Source organism: Phyllobates terribilis, unplaced genomic scaffold, assembly GCF_046119375.1.
Source record: "Phyllobates terribilis strain yellow unplaced genomic scaffold, ASM4611937v1 Scaffold_8__6_contigs__length_399053987, whole genome shotgun sequence".
Taxonomy (NCBI): Eukaryota; Metazoa; Chordata; class Amphibia; order Anura; family Dendrobatidae; genus Phyllobates; species Phyllobates terribilis.
In genome coordinates, this window is record NW_027362768.1 from 185199289 (window position 1) to 185221421 (window position 22133).

Genomic DNA, 22133 nt, shown 5'->3' on the forward strand with positions numbered 1-22133 from the left:
TGTACCCAAATGTGGCCTGGCCTTTGAACATACATAACAATCACTAAAGTTGCCGTATACTTCATCCATTCTAACCACCAGTTATGATCTGAAAATCCCATTTCTATGGTTAGGGTATTGGCTATGGCTACCATACCTTCCATCCTGTGGTGCCGGGGAGCTAATGGGTTTATCTCCGGACCCACTTTATTAGGAATACTGGCCAATTTGAACTTTCCCATACCTCCCATCCTTCCTTCACTCCAGGATCCTAATATATATATATTCCTCCATCTATCTCTGTAGGGCTCTTCATGGTGATGGTCAACCCATTACATGTACCTATAACCCTACACCCAGGTTTAAATGGTCTTTTTAGTAGTTTGAAACGGTCAAGCAAAGATTTCCCGTTATTATCCTTTTTGTCCTTAGCAGATTGTGGTTTGTATCCCCAGTTGTAGTCACCTGTGCCTTCGACCTTCACAGCCGTAGGTGATGTAAGCAGCACTTGGTCGGACCCTTCAAATCTGACATCCAGTGTGCCTCGCACGTGATTCTTTATCCCGACAAAATCTCCAGGCTGGATGCTGTGAGTACCCGGTTCTAGATCTGAGTCTGGAATAGAAGAGTACACTGGAGCATTGTGTTAGTTTTAACTCTTTAGCAAGTCCGACAACAAAATTCACAAGCTTATCATTCCCTGAACTAAGCTGCTGTGGGTAATATCGACCCATTCTAGGTGGCCCCCCAAACAAGATCTCATATGGTGTGAGCCCTGTGGGTTGTCTCGGGGTATTTTGGACTGAGTATAGGAAAATAGGCAGCTCCTCCGGCCGTGGAGGTGACAAATCTTTACTGGCTTTAAGAATTTTGTTTTTCAAAGTGCCATTTATCCTTTCAACTTTGCCGCTACTTAGGAGTATGCAGGCCTAAATCCGCCCCAATCATCTCCCAGATTGATTTGGTAACTTCTGCAGTGAAGGCGGGTCCTTGATCACTTTCAATCACTTCTGGAATCCCGAATCTGCAGATAAGTTCTGCCAGAAGCCTTTTCACTGTAGTTCTAGCGGTCATGTTGGCTACTAGGTATGCTTCTGTCCAGCCGGAAAACATATCCACCACCACCAGAACATATTCATATCTTCCACTCTTGGATAATAATTACACATGATCAATTTGGATTCTCTGGAAAGGATTAGTGATGAGCGAGCACTAAAATGCTCGGGTGCTCGTTGCTCGGGTCGCGCACATTGGAATACTCGGGTGCTCGACCCGAGTAACGAGCCCAATGTAAGTCAATGGGAAACTCGAGCATTTTTCAGGCGGCTCCCCCCGGCGGTCTGCAGAGGGCCTAAAAATTGCCCAAATCGATGGGAACAGTGCTCAGATGACATGGGAACAGCATGGGGAAGACCCCTGGAAGCATTTCTGACTCCCAGGTCACTGCTGTCAACAACGTTGTCAGAGTATTACGCCACTTTTACGGACTCACAATAAAACATACAAAAACGAAACCAAAATGAATTTTCCTGGGAAATATGTTAAGGAACATACTTTCCAGGGTAATGACTTGTATAGAAGGCAAAATAAATAACTAAAAACAAAAATACTCCTCCACAACTTGGGCTATGTTCACACGTAGCGTTTTTGATGCATTTTTGCACTTTTGCATTGCTTTCAACAGCATGGGGAAGACCCCTGGAAGCATCTCTGACTCCCAGGTCACTGCCTAAAAGTGTATCCATCATAAGTGATCCTTGGCGCATGCGAAGATGCCTCCCCGCCATGCACCTATCATTGCAGACTTGCAACAATCACCATCCACATCCTTGTCCCAGTGCAGCGTTCAGTCATCCCTATCCTATTCCTTGGAATGCAAGCGCAAGTATGCAGCCAGCCACCCACCCACAGGCTGCAATACTATACTGCCAAATTTTTGACAGCTGCTTGCACTTGAAATGTGGCTTTTTAGGCTCGTGGAGGCGGAAGCTTTTCATAACCTCATGCCGGCGGCGGCCGGGTGTCCATACTCGGTCCCCAGCCCCCACTATATTTCCCTGTATCACCTCCGCCTTCCACAAGCATGGGTCCCACAACATTACCCGTGCCCTGCCCAGTGCACTTACTGGGAAGGACCGCCTAACCACAAACACGTGGACAGGTGAATGTGGCCAGGGAGGGTACGGAGCCAGTCCACAACTTTTTTTTGCTGAGAGTTGTATTTAGCTTGGTGAATGGACTGGCATAGAGGGAAACCGTATCTACCCTGCGTGTCATTTCTCACAGGAAGTCCTGTAATGCAGCTTGTTGCAGAAGCAATGGCAACCCATCCAACATCAACTCGCCCTTGTCGGTGGTGCTTTGACACACACACATCTTTCTTTGCGCATTTAATTTCTTGAATGCAGAGTTGGACAATGGCCTGATCTGTAATGCGTTTTGAGAAATAACATGCATAAGCATGGCCGATCCACATTAAAAAAGCAGCCATAGAGTGTCCGGGAACCTTCCCACACACTTTTCTTAGCCAGGGCTGCTTTTCGGCAGGGTTGGACGGGCCCACCAGAAAACCGGAGACTCCTCCGACTGGCCCTGGCTTCGCCTTCAGGAAAGTTCATAGTGCCAAGGTGAGGCCATGATGATGATAGAGGCCACCATCTGCTTAGTTTTCTGTTACTTGGAATGCAAGCGCAAGTATGCAGCCAGCCACCCACCCACAGTCCGCAACACTAAACTGCCAGATTTCTGGGCAGCTCTTTGCACTTGAAATATGGCCTTTTAGGTTCGTGGAGGCATAAGCTTTTCACAACCTCATGCCAGCGGCGGCCAGGTGTCCATACTCTGTCCCCAGCCGCCACTATTTTTCCCGGTATCGCCTCCGCCTTCCACAAGCACGGGTCCCACAACATTACCCGTGCCCTCCCCAGTGCACTTACTGGGAAGGACCGCCTAACCACAAACACGTGGACAGGTGAATGTGGCCTGGGACGGTACGGAGCCAGTCCACAACTTTTTTTGCTGAGAGTTGTATTTAGCTCGGTGAAAGGACTGGCATAGAGGGAAACCGTATCTACCCTGCGTGTCATTTCTCCCAGGAAGTCCTGTAAAGCTGCTTGCACTTGAAATGTGGCCTGAACATTACAGCTGGTACTTTTCTGTGGGAATTTGCTTGCCTCCTACCAGCCTGGAATATTTCCAGCAAACTATGGTACGATGCCATGATATTAGCACTGCCCCCAGTACCAGTAGCGAAGCCGTCCCCAATTTCCTTCTCAGGAATTTTATTTGGTAGACTGAGTGGCTGCCCAAATACATTTTCTCACAAAGGAGCTGAAGATAGAGTGGCAGTAGGTGCAAGTTTCTCCAGCCTGTTAGATATTAGAGGGTGAACGGCAGCACATTGGATCAGTGGTTAGCACTGTAGACTTGCAGCGCTGGGATCCTGGGTTCAATTTCCAGCAAGGACAACATCTGCAAGGACTTTGTATGTTCTCCCCGTGTTTGCGTGTGTGTCCTCCTCAGTAAAAATAGAGTGTCCGGGAACCTTCCCACACACTTTTCTTAGCCAGGACTGCTTCTCGGCAGGGTTGGACAGTCCCACCAGAGAATCCTCTGGTGTGCCTTGGCTTCTATCTCAGGAGAGTTCATGATAGCGCTAATTTTGCAGCTGCTATGGGGCTCTTGAGCAGGGGAGAAAGGTTAGCCCTCAGAATCAAATCCTCTGGTGGGCACAATGTTTTTCAATCTGAAACAGCTTCTCAGTGGGAGTTGTATTTCACCACAGCCATATTCTTTAGCTCGGTGAAAGGACTGGCATAGAGGGAAACCTTATCTACCCCGGCTGTCATTTCTCCGTCACCAGGTTCCGCCCATTGTCACACACGACCATGCCTGGCTGTATGTTCAGCGGTGAGAGCCACAGATCAGGCTGCTGTGTTACAGCTTTCAACAACTCTGCAGCGCTGGGTGGTTTGTCACCTATGTATTAAGCATGTTATCTTCAGCACAGCCTGTTGCCGCTTGGCCAAGGCAGTGCTGCAATGCTGTCAGCTTGTGACTGATGTGGTCATTTCGGAGATGGAGGAGGAGGTGCATGAGCTGAACAATGTGATTACATTGAGGTTAAATTGGTGACGCTGTTTTTTATACTAAAGAAAGATCCTATTGTTTTGGTTTTTAACGCTATTTTTTAAGACAAATGCATTCACCGGGAAATGTCATTATAACATTTTACAACCTTATCTGGCAATGTGGTGTGTGACACATCATCAGACACATCCTGTTTTATTTATGATGGAGGGACTCTGAAAGCCATAAAGCCTATTGTTAGAGAGCCATCAGCCGGCTATGCTTTGTTGTTCCCATTATTAACAAGTGGGTCTCCTATACTGTTATTGCGTATCCAGTGACTGCAAGGGCTGCCAAAAATGTGGACGCAACCCAATACCCCTTTGAAGAGACATAGAGGAGGGTCTCAGTAAAAAAAAAAATGTTCCCATTATAAAGGAGCGGGTGGTAATGCCCATGCTGTGACTGCAAGGGCTGCCAAAATTTGGGAAAAACCCCACTAAGAATTTAAAGACAGATAGAGCAGGGTCACAGTAACAAGGTATAACGTGTTCCCATTAGAAAGGAGAGGGTCTGCTATACAGTTATAGGGTATGCAGTGAGTCCAACGGCTGACCAATTTTAGGAAAAACCTCACTAAGAATTTAGAGACAAATAGAGCAGGGCCACAGTAACGACAAATTCCCATTAGAAAGGAGAGAGTCTCCCATAGTGTTGTCCTATGCAGTGAATGCAAGGGCTGCCAAAAATTTGGAGGCACTTCAATGACCCTTGGAAGAGACGTGGAGGAGGGCCTCATAAAAAAATGCTCCCATTAGAAAGGAGCGGGCCTCCTATACTTGTAATGCCCTTGCACTAAGTGAATGGGCTGAAAAACATTTACCCCTGGGGGGTATACATGAACATACTGTATAAAAAATTTTTTACGGGCATCATAAACACCCTTTAAAAAAATTATGTGGGTGTTGCATCACGGACCACGGTCACCCTGGTGATATGTTGGTGGAGGATGAGAAGGAGGAGGACAAGAGCAAATAGCCAAAATCAGGAAGCGTATACCCATGTGTGGGTGTGAAAAGGTGCATGGGAATACACCTCCCAAAAAAAGACACTGGATTTGAGTTTGTTACGCTGCTATCATTCGGTGGTGTTGAGAAGTCTGGCCCAATCCAGCCCTTGTTCATTTTTATAAGAGTCAGCCTGTCAGCATTTTCAGTTGACAGGCGGATGCGCTTATCAGTTATAATTCCACCAGCGGCACTGAAAACCCGCTCTGATAAAACGCTGGTAGCAGGGCAGGCCAGGACCTAAAAGGCGTAGACAGCCAGTTCATTCCACGTATCCAGCTTGGATACCCAATAATTATAAGGCACAGAGGAATCACGGAGGACGTTGGTACGGCCGGCAAGGTACTCCCTCAGCATCTTTCCAAGCTTTGCACTCCTTGTGAGAGTACCCTGCGCCTCAGGGCCTGTCCGATGGGAGGGTCTGAGAAAACTCTCCCAGAACTTTGACAGTGTTCCCCTGCCTCTGCTGGATTGAAGTTGTGTCTCTCTCACCTGTACTCCTTGGTTGTCCAACGAAGTGTGCCCTCTGTCGCCAGCGTTTTCAGGTGGGAATTTTTTTTAATAGTTCCGCAACAAGGGCCTTGTGGTACAGCCTCATTTTTGTAGACCTGTCTGCCTTAGGAATAAGAGATATAAAGTTCTCCTTGTAGCGTGGGTCTAGAAGTGTCACCAACCAGTAATGACTGTCACTCAAAATTTTGAGAACGCGAGGGTCATGGGAAAGGCAGCGTAACATAAACTCCGCCATGCGTGCCAGACTACTAACAGGCAAGTCTTCCGTGTCCTCACCAAGAGGATGACTGACCATGCTCTCCTCCTCCTCCTCCTCTCTGTCCTCTGGCCATCCACGCTGAACAGACGGTATGACAGCTGTGCAGGTAGTACCGTCTATAGTGCATGAAACTAGCTCCTGTCCTTCCTCCTCCTCCTCATTGTCACCCAATCCACGTTGGGATGAGATGAGGCTTGGCTGTGTGTAATCACCCTGTATGGTTCCTTGCTCCATCTCATCATGCTCCGCCTACAATGTATCCTCTTTGATTGTGAGCAGAGAGTGTTTCAGAAGACAGAGAAGCGGGATGGTGACGCTAATTATGGCATCATCACCGCTCTCCATCTTGGTGGAGTCCTCAAAGTTTTGGAGGATGGTACATATGTCTGACATCCATGTCCACTCCTGAGGTCTTATGTGTGGAGTCTGAACTGAATGTCGACGGCCTTGTTGATGCTGGTACTCAACAACTGCCCTCTTCTGCTCACAAATCCTTCCCAACATCTGCAGTGTAGAGTTCCAGCGCGTGGGGACATCACACACCAGTCTGTGAGCCGGAAGCTGCAAATGCTGCTGAAACACTGCAAGGGCGGCAGAAGCTGTAGCTGACTTTCTAAAATGGACACACAGGCGGCATACTTTAACAAGTAGATCCAGAAGCTCCGGGTAGGATTTGAGAAACCGCTGAACCACGAGGTTAAGCACATGGGCCAGGCATGGTACGTGTGTGAGCTCGCCTCGCCTCAGAGCCGCCACCAGGTTCCAGCCATTGTCACACACGACCATGCCTGGCTGTAGGTTCAGCGGTGTGAGCCACAGATCTGCCTGCTCTTTCAGAGCTGTCCACAACTCTTCAGCATTGTGCGGCTTTTCAGCTAAGCATATTAGCTTCAGCACAGCCTGTTGCTGCTTGGCCGAGGCAGTGCTGCAGTGCTTCCAGCTTGTGACTGATGTGGTCATTTCAGAGATGGAGGCTGAAGAGGAGGAGGAAGCTGAGGAGGATGAGGTGCAGGAGCTGTAGACCGTGTGGGCAGCCCTGATTGATCTAGGGCCCGCAATCCTTGGCGTCAGGAGGACGTGTTCCGTCCCAAGGTCCGACTGGGTCCCGGCTTCCACTATGTTAACCCAGTGTGCCGTCAGCGAGATGTACCGTCCCTGCCCACAAGCACTTGTCCACGTGTCCGTGGTTAGGTGGACTTTACCGGTAACTGCGTTGTTGAGAGCACGGCTAATGTTTTGGGACATGTGCTTGTGTAATGCGGGGACGGCACACCGGGAGAAATTGTGGTGGCTGGGGACCGAGTACCGAGGGACGGCCGCCGCCGTCAGGTTGCGGAATGCTTCCGTCTCCACGAGCCTAAAAGGCAACATTTCAAGCGCAAGCAGTCGTGAAATGTGAGAATTTAGTAGTGTGGGCTGTGGGGCGTTGGCTGCGTATTTGCGCTTGTGTTCCAAGCACTGGGGTATGGACAACTGAACGCTGCGCTGGGCCAAGGATGTGGACATGCTTCCTGATGCTGCTACTTGAGAGTGTGCAACGACAGGTGCGGGGCAGGAGGCGTCTTCGCATGCACCATGGACAGGGGATTGGCTTGCATGCACAACAGCGGAAGAAGCAATGGTGCCACCCGCAGACACTGTTCCTGGACCCTGGGGTTCGGCCCATAAAGTTGGGTGCTTTGCTGCCATGTGCCTGATCATGCTGGTGGTGGTCAGGCTGGTCGTTTTGCCACCCCTGCTGAAGCTGGCCTGGCAGGTGGTGCAAATGGCCTTTTTGGGGTTATTGGCAGAGTCTTTAAAAAAACAACCAGACTCGGGAAGACCTAACAGTTGTACTGGCAACTTCCTTCGTGTTGGTGTTACGGACAACGGTTGCCTGCCTTCTGTGTGCGACCAACACACTGCTTCTTCCTGCCTGTTGGGGTGCTCTGCCTCCCTCCCCCTGTGTGCTGCTGTCCTCGCTCTGCATGTCCTCCTGTCAGGTTGGGTCAGTCACTATATCATCCACCGCCTCATCTTCTACTTCCGCACCCTTGTCCTCCTCCTGACTTCCTGGCAATTGTGTCTCATCATCGTCCACCTCTTGTGACACTTTCCCACCGTCGCCTTTGTGTGACTGTGGCTGCTCAAATACTTTGGCATCGCTACATGCGATCTCCTCTTGCCCTGCTTCAAGTGGACCGGGCGAGAGGCCCAAATCTATAAATGGAAAAGTGAACAGCTCTTCAGAGTGTCCAAGTGTGGGATCAGTTGTCTCTGGGTACTCAGCATGGTGGGAGGAAGGAGGATCAGGGTGAGGAATATGCGGTCCAGTCTCACGGCTACTGAGACTTGACCGTGTGGAAGACAGGGTGATGGTGGTGGTGGCTAAGTGACTGGAAGCATTATCCGCTATCCAACCAACAACCTTTTGACACTGCTCTGGGTTCAATAGTGGTGTGCTGCGGTCCCCTAGGAATTGGGACAGGAAGGTCAGGCGAGAAGATGTGGGTGTTTGTTGTGGCACAATTTCGGCTTGCCCACGGCCTTGTCCTCGGCCTCTGCATGCACCATTACCATCACGTCCACTTCCCCGTCCCTTGCCACGTGCCTTGCCCATTTTAAATGGAGGACAGTATCTTCCACGCTCACTACAAATGACTGAGTTTGGAGCGAACTTATATGTGATCCGTGTGACGGAGAAAACAGAGTTTTAAATACCTGACCTGTAGGTAAGTAGTTTGAACAGCTACTAAAGGAAATTTTTAATGGAGGCCAGAAATGGCAGTATTTTCTGACAACGTATATGTGATCCGTTTGACGGAGAAAACACAGTTCTAAATAGCTGGATTTCTAGCGCTGTAATATGGAAAGGACCCGGCTGTATTCTGCAGCGCCCACAAGCAAATGGCACAGAAAAACGGTGTTCTCTGGATTGCTTTTTAAGCAAATAATGAGGATTAAGATCCAAAGAAAAGTATTCCAGGCCCCTGAGACCTGGGCCTTTGTATAGAAATATCTAACAGAAGCAGAAGGCAGAATTGGAATGGAGCCTCTTGTGCTATATGCACTGCAGTCTGCTATATACCCTGCCTGCCTATATACACTGCCTGCCTGATATCTCTGCAGATGGATTAGTCCTCAGAAGGACTGTTTGTTAAGATGGATATGTGTAATGTACGGTTTTTCTCCCTGCACTACCTAATACACAAGCAAATCTCTCCCTGACGCAGCAGCTCTACCTACACTGTCTGATCCGGAGTGACTGTGACGAGCATGGTGGCGCCAGGTCTGATATAGACCTGATGACGCTGTGCGGCCAGCCAATCACTGTAATGCAACAACCAACATGGCTACGGCATTACAGTGACTGGCTGGCAATCCCTGCATGTTCATTGGCTCTGTAAAGAGCGCCAAACATGCAGGGAGGGGACCCGAGCTCCCGCCAGAGCAACCCGGAAATACTCATCAAGCGCCGAGCATCTTGAGCAGTGAGATGCTCGGGCGAGTACTGAGCTGTAGCGAGCATGCTCGCTCATCACTAGAAAGGATACTGTGACTTTGCCAGTTTCTTCTTTGGCAAATGTTCTGTTCTTCCGGGATTACAAGTGTTACAAATCTCACAGCTCCTAGTATAGTTTGTAGCAAGAGCTGAGATCTTGGGTGCAATATAGAGTTTATTGATAGCTGAAATCATCTGATTCTTCCCTCTATGTACCTTTCCATGAGCCCACTGAACCACTGCAGGATACAGTGCTCTTGGCAGACATACTGTTTTCTTCTTCCCACTCTCCAGATTCCGTCATTACAAAACGTTCCTCCTCGTCCGATCCATCCTTGTTTTTCTTCTTCTGTTACCGCATTCTGCCCGTCCACTAAAGTCCTGTGTGCCGGATTCTCTTCCAGTCCTTGCTCCTCTTCATCTTCCTCCTCTTCTTCTTCCAACCCCAAATTTCTCATTCCCGTTTCTTCCTCAACCCCTCGTTGTCTCTGACTTCTGGTGAGCACAAACACCTCTGTACCCCCCGACACCTCTGCTTCCTCTGGAAATATTGGTTCCATAGCTGCTGCTTTTGCTGTAATGTCAGCCAGATGATTCCCCTTGGCTTACTCTCAATTCAGTTTCCCATGAGCCTTAATTTTGATCACAGCCACTTGCCTAGGTAACTTTAGAGCTTCTAGCAGACTTCTCACTGCCACTGCATTCCGGATTGGAGCTCCACTGGCTGTCTTGTAGCCCCTCAGGGCCCATATCAGGCCAAAGTCGTGGGCAATCCCGAATCCATACCTCGAGTCCATGTAGATATTGGCCACTCGACTCTCTGCGCACTTGCAGGCTTTGGTCAGAGCATACAGGTCGGCCTCTTGAGCTGACATATAAGATGGCAGTGGTCCAGCAGAAACAACCATTGGTGGGGACGCCACCGCATATCCGATATGGTAAGTTCCATATTCATCTGCGTATCTGAACCCGTCAGTGTACAGTATCAGATCCGCTTCAGGCAGTGGCTAGGTAGGTGAGAGGTTTCTGCCTTCATGACCTAAAGGCAATCATGGTCATTCAAATCAGGGTATTCATGGTCTTCTGAGGACCCCCCTAAGTCTTCAGAGCAGTCCCCTCTTGACAGAGGAAGCAGAGTGGAGGGGTTCAAGACAGTACATCGCCGAAGAGCTATATTTTCTGGTAAAAGGAGCTCACATTGGATTCTGACATGATGTTGCATAGATAGGTGGTTGTGCTGGGTTTGTGCAAGGATAGCTTTCAAATCATGAGGGGCCAGTATAGTTGTAGGATGGCCAAGTACAACATCTGCTGTTCTGTGGAGGAGTTCTGTAGCTGCCAGCACTGCTTTGAGACATGTTGGAGCTCTTTGCGCCACTGGATCCAATTTACTGGAATAATATCCGATGGGTCTCATGTGGCCTTCATGTTTTTGTGCCAGAACTCCTGAGGCATGGCCACACGCGTCAGAGACAAATAGAAAGAATGGAAATTCATAGTTGGGAATCCCCAGTGCAGGGGCTGAAATGATGAGTTCTTTCAACTGGTCCATTGCATCCTCAGCTTCTTGGTCAAAATGCAGGTCAAGCTCAGAAGAGTGGACCTGATCATACAGAGGTTGCATGAGAGCTGACGTGTTAGGGATCCACTTCCTGCAGTATGTGACCATTCCCAGGAAAGTTTGGAGTTGTTTGACAGTTCTCGGGTGCGGGATGTCACGGATGGCCATTTTCCGCTCTTCAGTGAGATGCTTGGTACCTTGGGATATGCAGTGACCCAAAAACACAACTTTGGTATAACACCATTGTAGCTTTCGCAGAGTAACTTTGCATCCGATGGTGGCCAGAAATCGGAGCAAAGAATATCTGAACCTGTGGCAAGTTTGGTCATCGGGACAACAGAGGAGTAGATCATCAACCTATTGTATCAATGTGACTTCAGGGTTCTCAGATATGATATCTGAGCATTTAACTTCTGGAGTAGATTTGCTCCCAACAAATTAAGCGGGCAGGTGTCTGAAACGATCAATCTGGCCGGCAACTTCTGTTCTTTCCCAATAGGCAATGGAAATGTTAGTCGTGATGAGTGTGGTTCTCCATCCACTCCCACATATGAAAGGAAATCATCAGATATAAGCGATTCATAGGGTAAATCTCTTGACCGTATTACTGATCTGGCTGCACCCGTGTCTACTAGAAAAGGTAAAGTTCTGTCCCCTACATCTGTTTTGACATTAGAAATCAATCCAGATTTAGTGGGGACGTTTTCAACTGAGGTCAAGGTGAGCACGGGTTTGCCACTGTCCTATGCGGGGTAATATTGGTCTTCCCCCGAACCGGCGTGGTGGGTCCCTGTTATTTTGGTACATCTGTTGCGGTGGCCGGTCTCTGTAATTCTGCACAGGTTCTCTTGGCGTTGTCTTATACTCTCTCTGTGGTGGCTGCCGTGATGACTGTCTATACTCTCGGCGGGAGTACAGTGGATTCCCTTGGTAGTGTGGAGAATCTCTTCTTTCAAATTGCGGATTGTAGGAGAGTGGCATCGAGCCATAGAAAGGATCCCCTCTATTCTCTGGACATTCTCTTCTGAAATGACCTGGTTGGTTACAACGGTGACAGATTGGTTCCCTTAGTCTTAAACTCGGTCCTCTGTACATTTGTGGAGGACCCATCCATTGTGGGGTGAGCGGTATAGTTTGTTTCGGTATCCTGGGGAATATGGCAACTGTTCTTGTTGATTATCTTCAGGTTGATAGACTGCTAGAGCAGCAGGAGCAGGAGTCGGTGTCGGTGCTGGAGTAGGCTCTGGAGTAGGCTCTGGAGCTGGCCTTGGTACAGTATTCAATTGTTTCTCTATAGCTTTAGCAATGAGGAGTACCTTTCGCGGGGACATGTCCACATATTCTGGTCTAGAGTCTGTAAGCTTCGCTGAGATTTCCTCTCTGAGTCCCCTAACAAATGAAGTGACTAGCAGATCGAACCCTTGATCCTTGAACAGATTCTGGTGTAAAATTTTTCGACATTCTCCCCTGATTCTTGAATACAGTCCGATACACTGGTAGATGAGTCTGTGAGCCGCTCCTTGGCCCATTGCTGAAGTTGTTGACAAAAAGCTCCTCCTGATTGGTAAGTCTCCTAGTCTGTCACTTGGCTGTCATTCAGAGCTACTTGAATTATTGGCCAGAAGGCATCTCCCGCTCGAATGCTAGTGGTTTCATGAAGATCTTTCCAAGTGGCTGAATAAGCTTGTTGAATTTGTCTGATTCTTCTGTAGAACGCCATAGGGTGTCTATCTGGGTCAGGTAGTTGACTAATCACTTGATTAACTTGTGAGGGTGTGAATGCCACATATCTATTATGGTGATCTGGCACTGGAGATTCTGACTGAGAAGATGTTGAGGAAGATACCGGCAACACAGCAACAGGAGGTGGGCTTGTTTGTCCAGGAAATAGTTCATTTGGGTTATCTTCTGAGGTCATCTGGTGGCTGAGTGGGTCTGATCTAGCTGTGGCACTTTCCACAGCTCCGGTGAGAATTTGAGATCTATGATAGTCATTGCTGATTAGTCTTATCTCCTCCAACGTAGTTAGTCCTCTATACTCCCGTATAGCTTGGACTATTGCTTGGGCACAGGCTTGCATAGGAAATCCATACATTCCAGAACTTATAGCAGGAAGAGCAATAGAAGTAAGGTTCCTTGTTCCAGCATAGTTCAGAATATCGTTGATTGTAGCTCTAAGTTGTGTCACACATTGATCATGATGATCTTCATCATACACTGGACCTACTGCATGAATGATAAGCCTGCATGGTAATCTTCCTGGTCTGGTGGATACCGGGTCTGTTGCCTCCACCGCTCCTGAAGAATGTACAATGCTGTTACAGTCATCCTGAATAGCATTACTTCCGGCTTGCACAATAGTCTTAGCCACCCCTCCCCTATGTTGTAATCTAGGGTTTGCTACATTAACTATAGCATCCACCCGCTGTGTTACCAGATCCTCCAGACCTGCTGTTAGTACCGTTGATGACTTCCAAATCATTCTTTCTGTCCATGGTTTCCACACCTGTGGGTATTCTTCATCTGAAAGGGTGGCACGGGAATCCTTCCGATCCGGAGAGAATTCTGATATTGGTGTACGCAATGTCACACGAGCCAGTTTACCTTCTGGATCGCTTATCGGTGTGGACACTGATGGTGGTGGTGGTGTTGCCGCCTCATCATCCCCCGGCTCCTCCGGTTTAATAGTATTTCTCCTTCGGTTAAGGGCCTGCCAGAACTTTGGACTATTAAATAGAGTTTCGGCACTAGGCAAATGAGGATAGAGCGGAACATAGTCTTTTGGGACATAGTACGCACCATCCGGAGTGACAACCGGACACACTGGTATAGGAGTAAATGTTGCGGTTGATGTTCTGGGTGTAGTGTGTATTGCGGCCTGTATTCCGGGTGCGCCAAGATGGCCGCCACCTGAAGGAAGCACGCTACAGAAAGGGTGCGTGCCACTGGGAAGGAGCACACCCACTGACATCTGGTCAGAGGCCGGAGGTGATGCAATGGGTGTAGTAACATGGCTGCTGCAAGAAGGGTTGGAACTTTGGGCGGACAGAGGTATAACGGGTGAGAATGGGGCACTAGGAGTGGCTTGGGCAGTAGTGAGGGGTGGGCCTCCTGGATGGGGCCCGTGACATGCAACACAATAATCTGCTGACAATGGATTCCGCTGGCCACAGTTAGAACACACCCAACAATTCATTGCACCGCCATTATAGGGCGGTGGCGGAGGCATCTCTCTAACATAGAAATAGCCAGTTATGTTTCCTTTGTTATCCCTATCCTCAATTTCCACAAACCCTTCTTTCGATAAACTCAGCGCAACCTTTTTCCACATGTATGCACTTTGCAACAACCCGTTATCTTCCAGTTTTCCCGTTTTCACAAATTGCTGCATTCAACATCTCGTACTCCCAGTACAACCCACACAATGACATTAATTTTTTGGTTTTCTCTACATATTTCCTTCCTTCTCTTCTAGCAACTATATCTTTGGGGTCCTGTCGCTCCTGATCGAGCGACCCCCTGCGACACAAACAATGTCTTTAGTTTTTCCATGATTTTTGGCTCCGGGCGTTCCGTCCCCTTAGACTTATGATCAGACCAGGCAGCTGATACACAAGTAGAATTGTAACAGGTCCCTACACTCCCTACCAAGCACTGAATTGAGTCTTTTATGACTTAATGAAGCACTGAACACCCCGCGCATCCGTGTCCTAGTGACGTCTTAATATACGGCTTAACGATGCAGTTGGCTCCCCGAGTATTTCACGTCTTAATAGAGGATTGGTTGACCCAGTGTGCCCGCGCCCTAATGGCGTCTTAATACACGACTTATCAGCAACTTCACTCCCCGCGTGCCCGCGTTATAAACAAAGAAATTTTCCTAAATTCTCAAGTGTATACGTGTACGCCCCTGTGTACAAAGATCGTTCTAATGGGATGGGACGCCTGATGTACCACAAAGCAGCAGTTAGCCAGGAGGGACTACACACCAGAGTTCTTGGAATCAAACAGCGGGGACCCGCTCAGTCACACGGGGCTGTCCCTAAGGGCCAATCTAGACAACACAAACTCACCAGAGACTGCTCAAAATACGAATAAGCACTACGGATTCATTAAATCTGCAGATTTACCGTATTCAGTGATTAGAGTTGATCAGGCTCGCGCTTTGAGCAGTCCCTGCTCGTCCGCAGGTGGTCCGGTGATGGGCACCTCAAGACCTAGAGTCCCCTCGAGTGTGATCCGAGTCACGGCACCATTTGTGGATGTTTCACCAATTTAAGATACACTAAGTAACTGCTCTCCTCCAAACTAAAGGTATCTGAGTGGATGCAAAGAAGCTAATCAACCAAATTTTCTTATCTAGTCGAAAAACTTCACTCAGAGACTGAACCACTCAAAATGGCATACTTTATTACGTAGACATGGGGTTATATAGTATTCTATTCCTAGGTGGGATTAGTAAAATTCATTGCTCTTTCTGATAACTCTGCACACTGCAATTTGCTCATCCATGTATCTCTTGGCCTCAGTAACGCCTTAGGAATTCTGATGGGAGAGGTGAGTTCGTCTCTCAGCGCCATCTTTGCCAACTCGACATGAATCTCTCTGTTATCAGCCATGCACATGCATACGTCATTCCCAGGAAATCATTTAGTTGTTCATGCCTACAATAAGAACAGAAACTGTTAGTTATATATTCATTAACTATTAACATAATCCATGTGCATATATGACGCGCCCCTGGGCCGGTGTCGCGCTGCGTTGCGCACGCGGGAGCTTACCCGGAGCCGGATCTCTTGAGGGTTGTAGTCTCGTGGCGGTGATCCGGTCCGTGCCCAGGGAGTCAGACTAAGTGGTGCTGTATTAGCGGTAGATGTTGGACGACTACGCCACCCGTTGAGTACAGCTAAGGAGCTGCCGCTGCAGGACAGTCCGCTGAGGCCGGTGGATGGATGGTGCAGCGTAGATGGTATAACCCCCAACGGGAGGGGTATGGCTTCAGGGCAGCCGACGTGGACGATGGGGGTAGCAGGAACCACTCGGAGACGGTACGGTGTAGTTCAGGGTCTTTACTGGTGACAAAGATAGACCCTCCCGGAGTACTGGCTAGCGATTGGGGCCTGGTCAGTCCTTGAGCAGATGGGATCTCCCCTGGCCAGGCGGAGTTGTAGGCCTCCCAAACTAACTGTACTCTTCTGGCTACCTTGCTAGAGGCGGGTAAAAGTAGCCCACGTCCCTGAGTGTGCCGTGTGGTGCTCACCCGTATGGCCGGTGACTCGGGGCCTTCTAGTAGCTTCCGCTCCACGACGGCGGTGCTGGTCCCATGCGTGTGACCGTGCCTTCGGGTTTCTTGGCCAGAGGACCTGAAATCCCCTGCCTGACGGATTCTGCTGCTGGGTAGGAGTTAGTCCCCACAGCCTCGGACTCCGGGTCCGGTAAGAAATCTTCTCAGTCAGGGCGAGCTCTGCTGCTGCCAGCCCCTGACTCCTTGTAACACTGCTCCCACAGAGCTCCTGATGTTCTGTTCCTATATTTGCTTCTTTTCTCTGTCTCTACTTCTTCTCTACTCACTAACCCTGCCTCAGCCCCAGGTTTATATAGGGGAAGTCCTTCCCCTCCCAGGACTGGGCAGGAGGTGTGGCATGCATAGGATTCCTGACCAAGAGACCTCCCACCTGCTCTCAGACATAATATTGCTGTTACTGTGGAAACCAGACCCCTGGGGTGCCACATATACACATTTGCATACACACAGTACACATAGATTATTCCATCATCTCTATATTAATTCGCACTGATTTGGTAATCTATTAAAATAAACTAATTGATTTTCTATAATATATATATTTTATAGTAGTTATATTCTTGTACATAGGAGCAGTATTATAGTAGTTATATTCTTGTACATAGGAGCAGTATTATAGTAGTTATATTCTTGTACATAGGGGGCAGTATTATAGTAGTTATATTCTTGTACATAGGGGGCAGTATTATAGTAGTTATATTCTTGTACATAGAGGACAGTATTATAGTAGATATATTCTTGTACACAGGGGGCAGTATTATAGTAGTTATATTCTTGCACATAGGGGGCAGTATTATAGTAGTTATATTCTTGTACATAGAGGACAGTATTATAGTAGATATATTCTTGTACACAGGGGGCAGTATTATAGTAGTTATATTCTTGCACATAGGGGGCCGTGTTATAGTAGTTATATTCTTGTACATAGGAGCAGTATTATAGTAGTTATATTCTCGTACATAGGGGCAGTAGTATTATAGTAGTTATATTCTTGTACATAGGGGCAGTATTATAGTAGTTATATTCTTGTACATAGGTGTAGTATTATAGTAGTTATATTCTTGCACATAGGGGGCCGTGTTATAGTAGTTATATTCTTGTACATAGGGGCAGTATTATAGTAGTTATATTCTCGTACATAGGGGCAGTAGTATTATAGTAGTTATATTCTTGTACATAGGGGGCAGTGGATTGTTCATGGTAGGATGTTTCTCATTGACGTTACTGAGCAATAGCAATCTCAGCTCTGCTACATGTTTGCTTGTATGAGTAGGAGTAACACATAAAGAAGTTGTAAAATGTGCACTTTTCCATCCTACGTTCCCTTCTCTGTTATCTTTGTGCCGTCAATCATTTTAAACTCATCAGCTCTTCTCTTTTTTTTTTTTTTTGTACTTGTCTGATTAACATTCCCATAACTACGTGTAATAGCGGCAGCGATGACGCCGGTGTGATCCGCTGTTGTACAATCTTTCTTGCAGCTCAGACGAAGCCTTTGGCAAAGTCAATTTAAACTATCGAACAGAGAACGGCCTCTCGCTCCTGCACTTGTGCGGCATCTGCGGCGGTGAGTACGCGACTTCAGACTCTGAAATATACAACGTCAATGTAAGATATGAAATCAGTGCATTAAATGGTAGAATGAGACGGAAAATCTGGATATTCAGAGATGCTGAAACTTTCCTGCTCAGCAGACTTATCCAACAACTCGGGGGAAAGAGATTTTAAAGGGGTTTACTAAACTTTTACAATAGTGACCAGCTGGGCTAGTGACTGGATATTGCTGAGCTTTCAGTAAACCTTTGGTCCTGTGAAGGACCAGACTGAATGTCTCCACTAGAGGTCGGCACAAGTGTATATATCAAATTATTTCAGGATCAGACTACATGAAGAATGTTTGTAGTCTGTTACCATGGAGACGCATAGCTAAGTGTAGGAGCTGTATACAGGAATCGATCGATTTCTCTGCTTAGTTTCTCTTTGCCGTGTCTTTTCAGCTCTGCTCCCTATTGTTGGTTCTCAAACTGTTGCAAAACTACAAATTTGCAAATCCCATCAGGACATGACAGACGCAGAATGTTGGAGCATGGTCGCAATTTTTGTTTTGCAATAGCTGGAGATTCACATACTAGGAAACACTACTGAACAGCCATAGAATAAAAGGTGGTAAAAGTGTAATATCCCTTTAAGTAGAGTGATGTCATTACGGTCTGATCCCTTCCCTATTACTCCGTAGGCCCCATTCACACATATGATGCTTCCTAGATGTCTCCGCGGATATTGATAATGCCGACATACCCCTTATTAGTGGATTCGGTTCTTCTTTATCTGCAGGTAATAAATCGCATGTTAGGACTCTGATGCTGAAAGGGTTACGACCATCCAGGCTGACGAAGAATGGCTTCACCGCGCTCCATATGGCGGCATACAAGGTAACAATGAATGAAAACGGTATTTACCGGCTGCGGATATAGTTGTAATCTGTGCAGCGGTGCAGGTGTTAATGCCGGAGAAAAAAAATTGTTGTCCCTGGAGCCGCTCTCTTCCAGTCGTTGGGACACTGCCGCGGCGCCTCGACCATATAGTGATCACACCGTAAAAACGCCCATCGTCTGACATCCGGCGGTGCGCTCGCTGCTCGTTGTGTGCTGAGCGCTGACTGTTCACTGCCCCAGGACCGCCAATGACAGGAAGCGAGCAGCTTCGGTAACGCTCCTGGGGCCTCAGGAATAGACTGGCACACTGTCTGCATGGCTCAACAGTATTAAGTATTCTCCACTGTTACATTTGTTAAAAATGCCCCTAGACCACCAGGGATTCTTATATTATCCCCTGCCCTAGACCACCAGGTATTCTTATATTATCCCCTGCCCTAGACGAACAGGTATTCTTATATTATCCCCTGCTCTAGACCACCAGGTATTCTTATATTATCCCCTGCCCTAGACCACCAGGGATTCTTATATTATCCCCAGCCCTAGACCACCAGGGATTCTTATATTATCCCCTGCTCTAGACCACCAGGGATTCTTATATTATCCCCTGCTCTAGACCACCAGGGAAACTTTCATTAAGCCCTACCCTAGACCACCAGGGATTCTTACACTAACCCCTGTCCTAGACCACCAGGGATTCTTATATTATCCCCTGCTCTAGACCACCAGGGAAACTTTCATTAAGCCCTGCCCTAGACCACCAGGGAATCATATATTAACCCCTTCCCTAGACCACTAAGGATTTTTATATTATCCCCTGCTCTAGACCACCAGGAAAACATACATTAAGCCCTGCCCTAGACCACCAGGGATTCTTATACTAAGCCCTGCCCTAGACCACCAGGGATTCTTAGATTATCCCCTGCCCTAGATCACCAGGGATTCTTTTATTATCCCCTGCTCTAGGTCACCAGGGAAACTTTTATTAAACCCTGCCCTAGACCACCAGGGATTCTTATACTAACCCCTGTCCTAGACCACCAGGGATTCTTATATTATCCCCTGCCCCAGACCACCAGGGATTCTTATATTAACCACTGTCCTATACCACCAGGGATTCTTATATTAATTCCTGCCCTAGAGCAACAAGGAACTTTGTATTAACCCCTGCCCTAGACCACGAAGGAATCTTATATTATCACCTGCCCTAGAACACCAGGGAACCTTGTATTGTCCCCTTCCAAAGACTACCCGGGATTCTTATAATAACACTTGCCATAGACCACCATGGATTTTTACCATAACTCCTTTTCTAGACCACAAGAGATTTTTTCATTCGCCTGCTGTAGACCACCAGTAATTTTGGAAATTACCCCAAGCCCAAGACCAGCAGGTATTCTCCGTAGACCACCAGGGAGCCTTGTATTAACCCCTGCCAAAGACTACCAGGGATTCTTATAATAACACTTGCCATAGACCACCATGGATTTTTACCATAACTCATTTTCTAGACCACAAGAGATTTTTTTTCATTCGCCTGCTGTAGACCACCAGTAATTATGGAAATTACCCCATGCCCAAGACCAGCCGAGGTTCTTTTATTACCCCCTGTCCTAGACCACAAGTGATTACTTTGAACCTTGTTCTAGACTCTAGTGGGGTACTGCTGAGGTCAGCGATTGGCTGCAGCAGTTGAATTGATTTGTGATGTCTCTGCAGCCAACTAAACAGTATCAGGCAGAGGAAGGAATGATCTTTACTTGTTCCCGGAAAACTGCTTTACTCCTTGGGCGATTATAGCTCACCAGGGATTCTGGCTATAACCTCTGTCGTAAATCACCAGGAATATTAGTATTGACTCAAAGTATTAAAAAGACCCGCTATGATGGTCACCTGCCATAAATATGTAATTACTTTACCTGGTGTAAATGCCGCTGTTCTCTTGAGTCCGGCGATGTTTTTCTTTCCTTCATGCACTTCTCTGTACCTTTTTATCTCTTCAATAAAATCCATTATTTTTAACCAAATAGGCGTGGTTCTCAGCGTTTATTGAGGAACACACCCACTTGACAAAAAAAAGAGTGAATTTATATAAAGGGAAATAAAAGGCAATATCTCAGGAACGGAGCGGCGCAGGAAGAAAAGAAAAATCGCCGGATTCAGGAGAACAGCGGCGTTTACACCGGGTAAAAAAATTACATATTTATGGCAAGTGAGATGTTTTCTCTACATATCTAAATAACACAGAAGAACGACATTAACCAATTAATTACAAGAAATGTTAATATTCACCCTTCACTGTCCTCAGAGATATTAGAAGCTTTGCCTCCACAAGTTCATACATTTTTTATCCAGCAGGTGTTTTTTGGTTGTAGAGATGACTTCAGATCTCCCCCCTCCCCATAACTTCTCCATTAAATGTCAGATGATGATGATTTTAGGTGACATTTCTCTTTAAATTTCTTCGGTATTTTTGGACTTGAGCTTTTGTCTGATTCTTATGTTTAAATAAGATTCAGGGTACATTGAGACGGCTCCTCTCCCGGGGGACCTCCACTGCCTCCCTGACACAGCATGCATCACTGCGCCTATAAACCAATTACAGCACCATCTCCCTTATCACTATCACATCTGACTACACAGCCGCCGCCGCCGCCGCATCTCTATGGCAGTTTAAATGTTTCTGAGACAGCCTAATTCTCCCACAATTAAGTAAATGGCAGGTCAATGCATCAACAAAGAAAAGTTTAACAAAACTGCATCCTGTCTATTAAATGAGGTTACATTCACTAGTTTTGATATTTAATTAAAATCCAGTTAATCCAGTGCATTATGTTTACAACTCGCTGCAAACAAGAGGATTGTGCTGGGATAAAGCAGACTGCTGAAAAATAATGGTCATGAAATGGATAAGAACATCGCCACCTACTGGGGAATATGAAGCCTAGACAAGAATATAACTACTATAATACTGCCCCCTATGTACAAGAAAATATCTACTATAATACTGCCCCCTATGTACAAGAATATAACTACTATAATACTGCCCCCTATATACAAGAATATAACTACTATAATACTGCCCCTATGTACAAGAATGTAACTACTATAATACTGCTCCTATCTACAAGAATATAACTACTATAATACTGCCCCCTATGTACAAGAATATAACTAGTATAATACTGCCCCTATGTACAAGAATATAACTACTATAATACTGCTCCTATGTACAAGAATATAACTACTATAATACTGCTCCCTATGTACATGAATATTACTACTATAATACTGCTCCTATGTACAAGAATATAACTACTATAATACTGCCCCTATGTACAAGAATATAACTACTATAATACTGCCCCCTATGTACAAGAATATAACTACTATAATACTGCTCCTATGTACAAGAATATAACTGCTAAAATACTGCTCCTATGTACAAGAATATAACTACTATAA

General features: G+C 46.9%; 1 protein-coding gene across 1 annotated transcript in view; it reads left to right on the forward strand.

Moving 5' to 3' along the window:
• The window catches only part of TNNI3K (TNNI3 interacting kinase), a 266835-nt gene that overhangs the window by 49610 nt on the left and 195092 nt on the right, over positions 1 to 22133 (forward strand). The window contains exons 3-4 of the mRNA XM_073643899.1: positions 17715 to 17800; positions 18568 to 18665. Coding sequence (XP_073500000.1) covers positions 17715 to 17800; positions 18568 to 18665 — 184 coding nt within the window. The remainder of the gene's footprint in view (positions 1 to 17714; positions 17801 to 18567; positions 18666 to 22133) is intronic.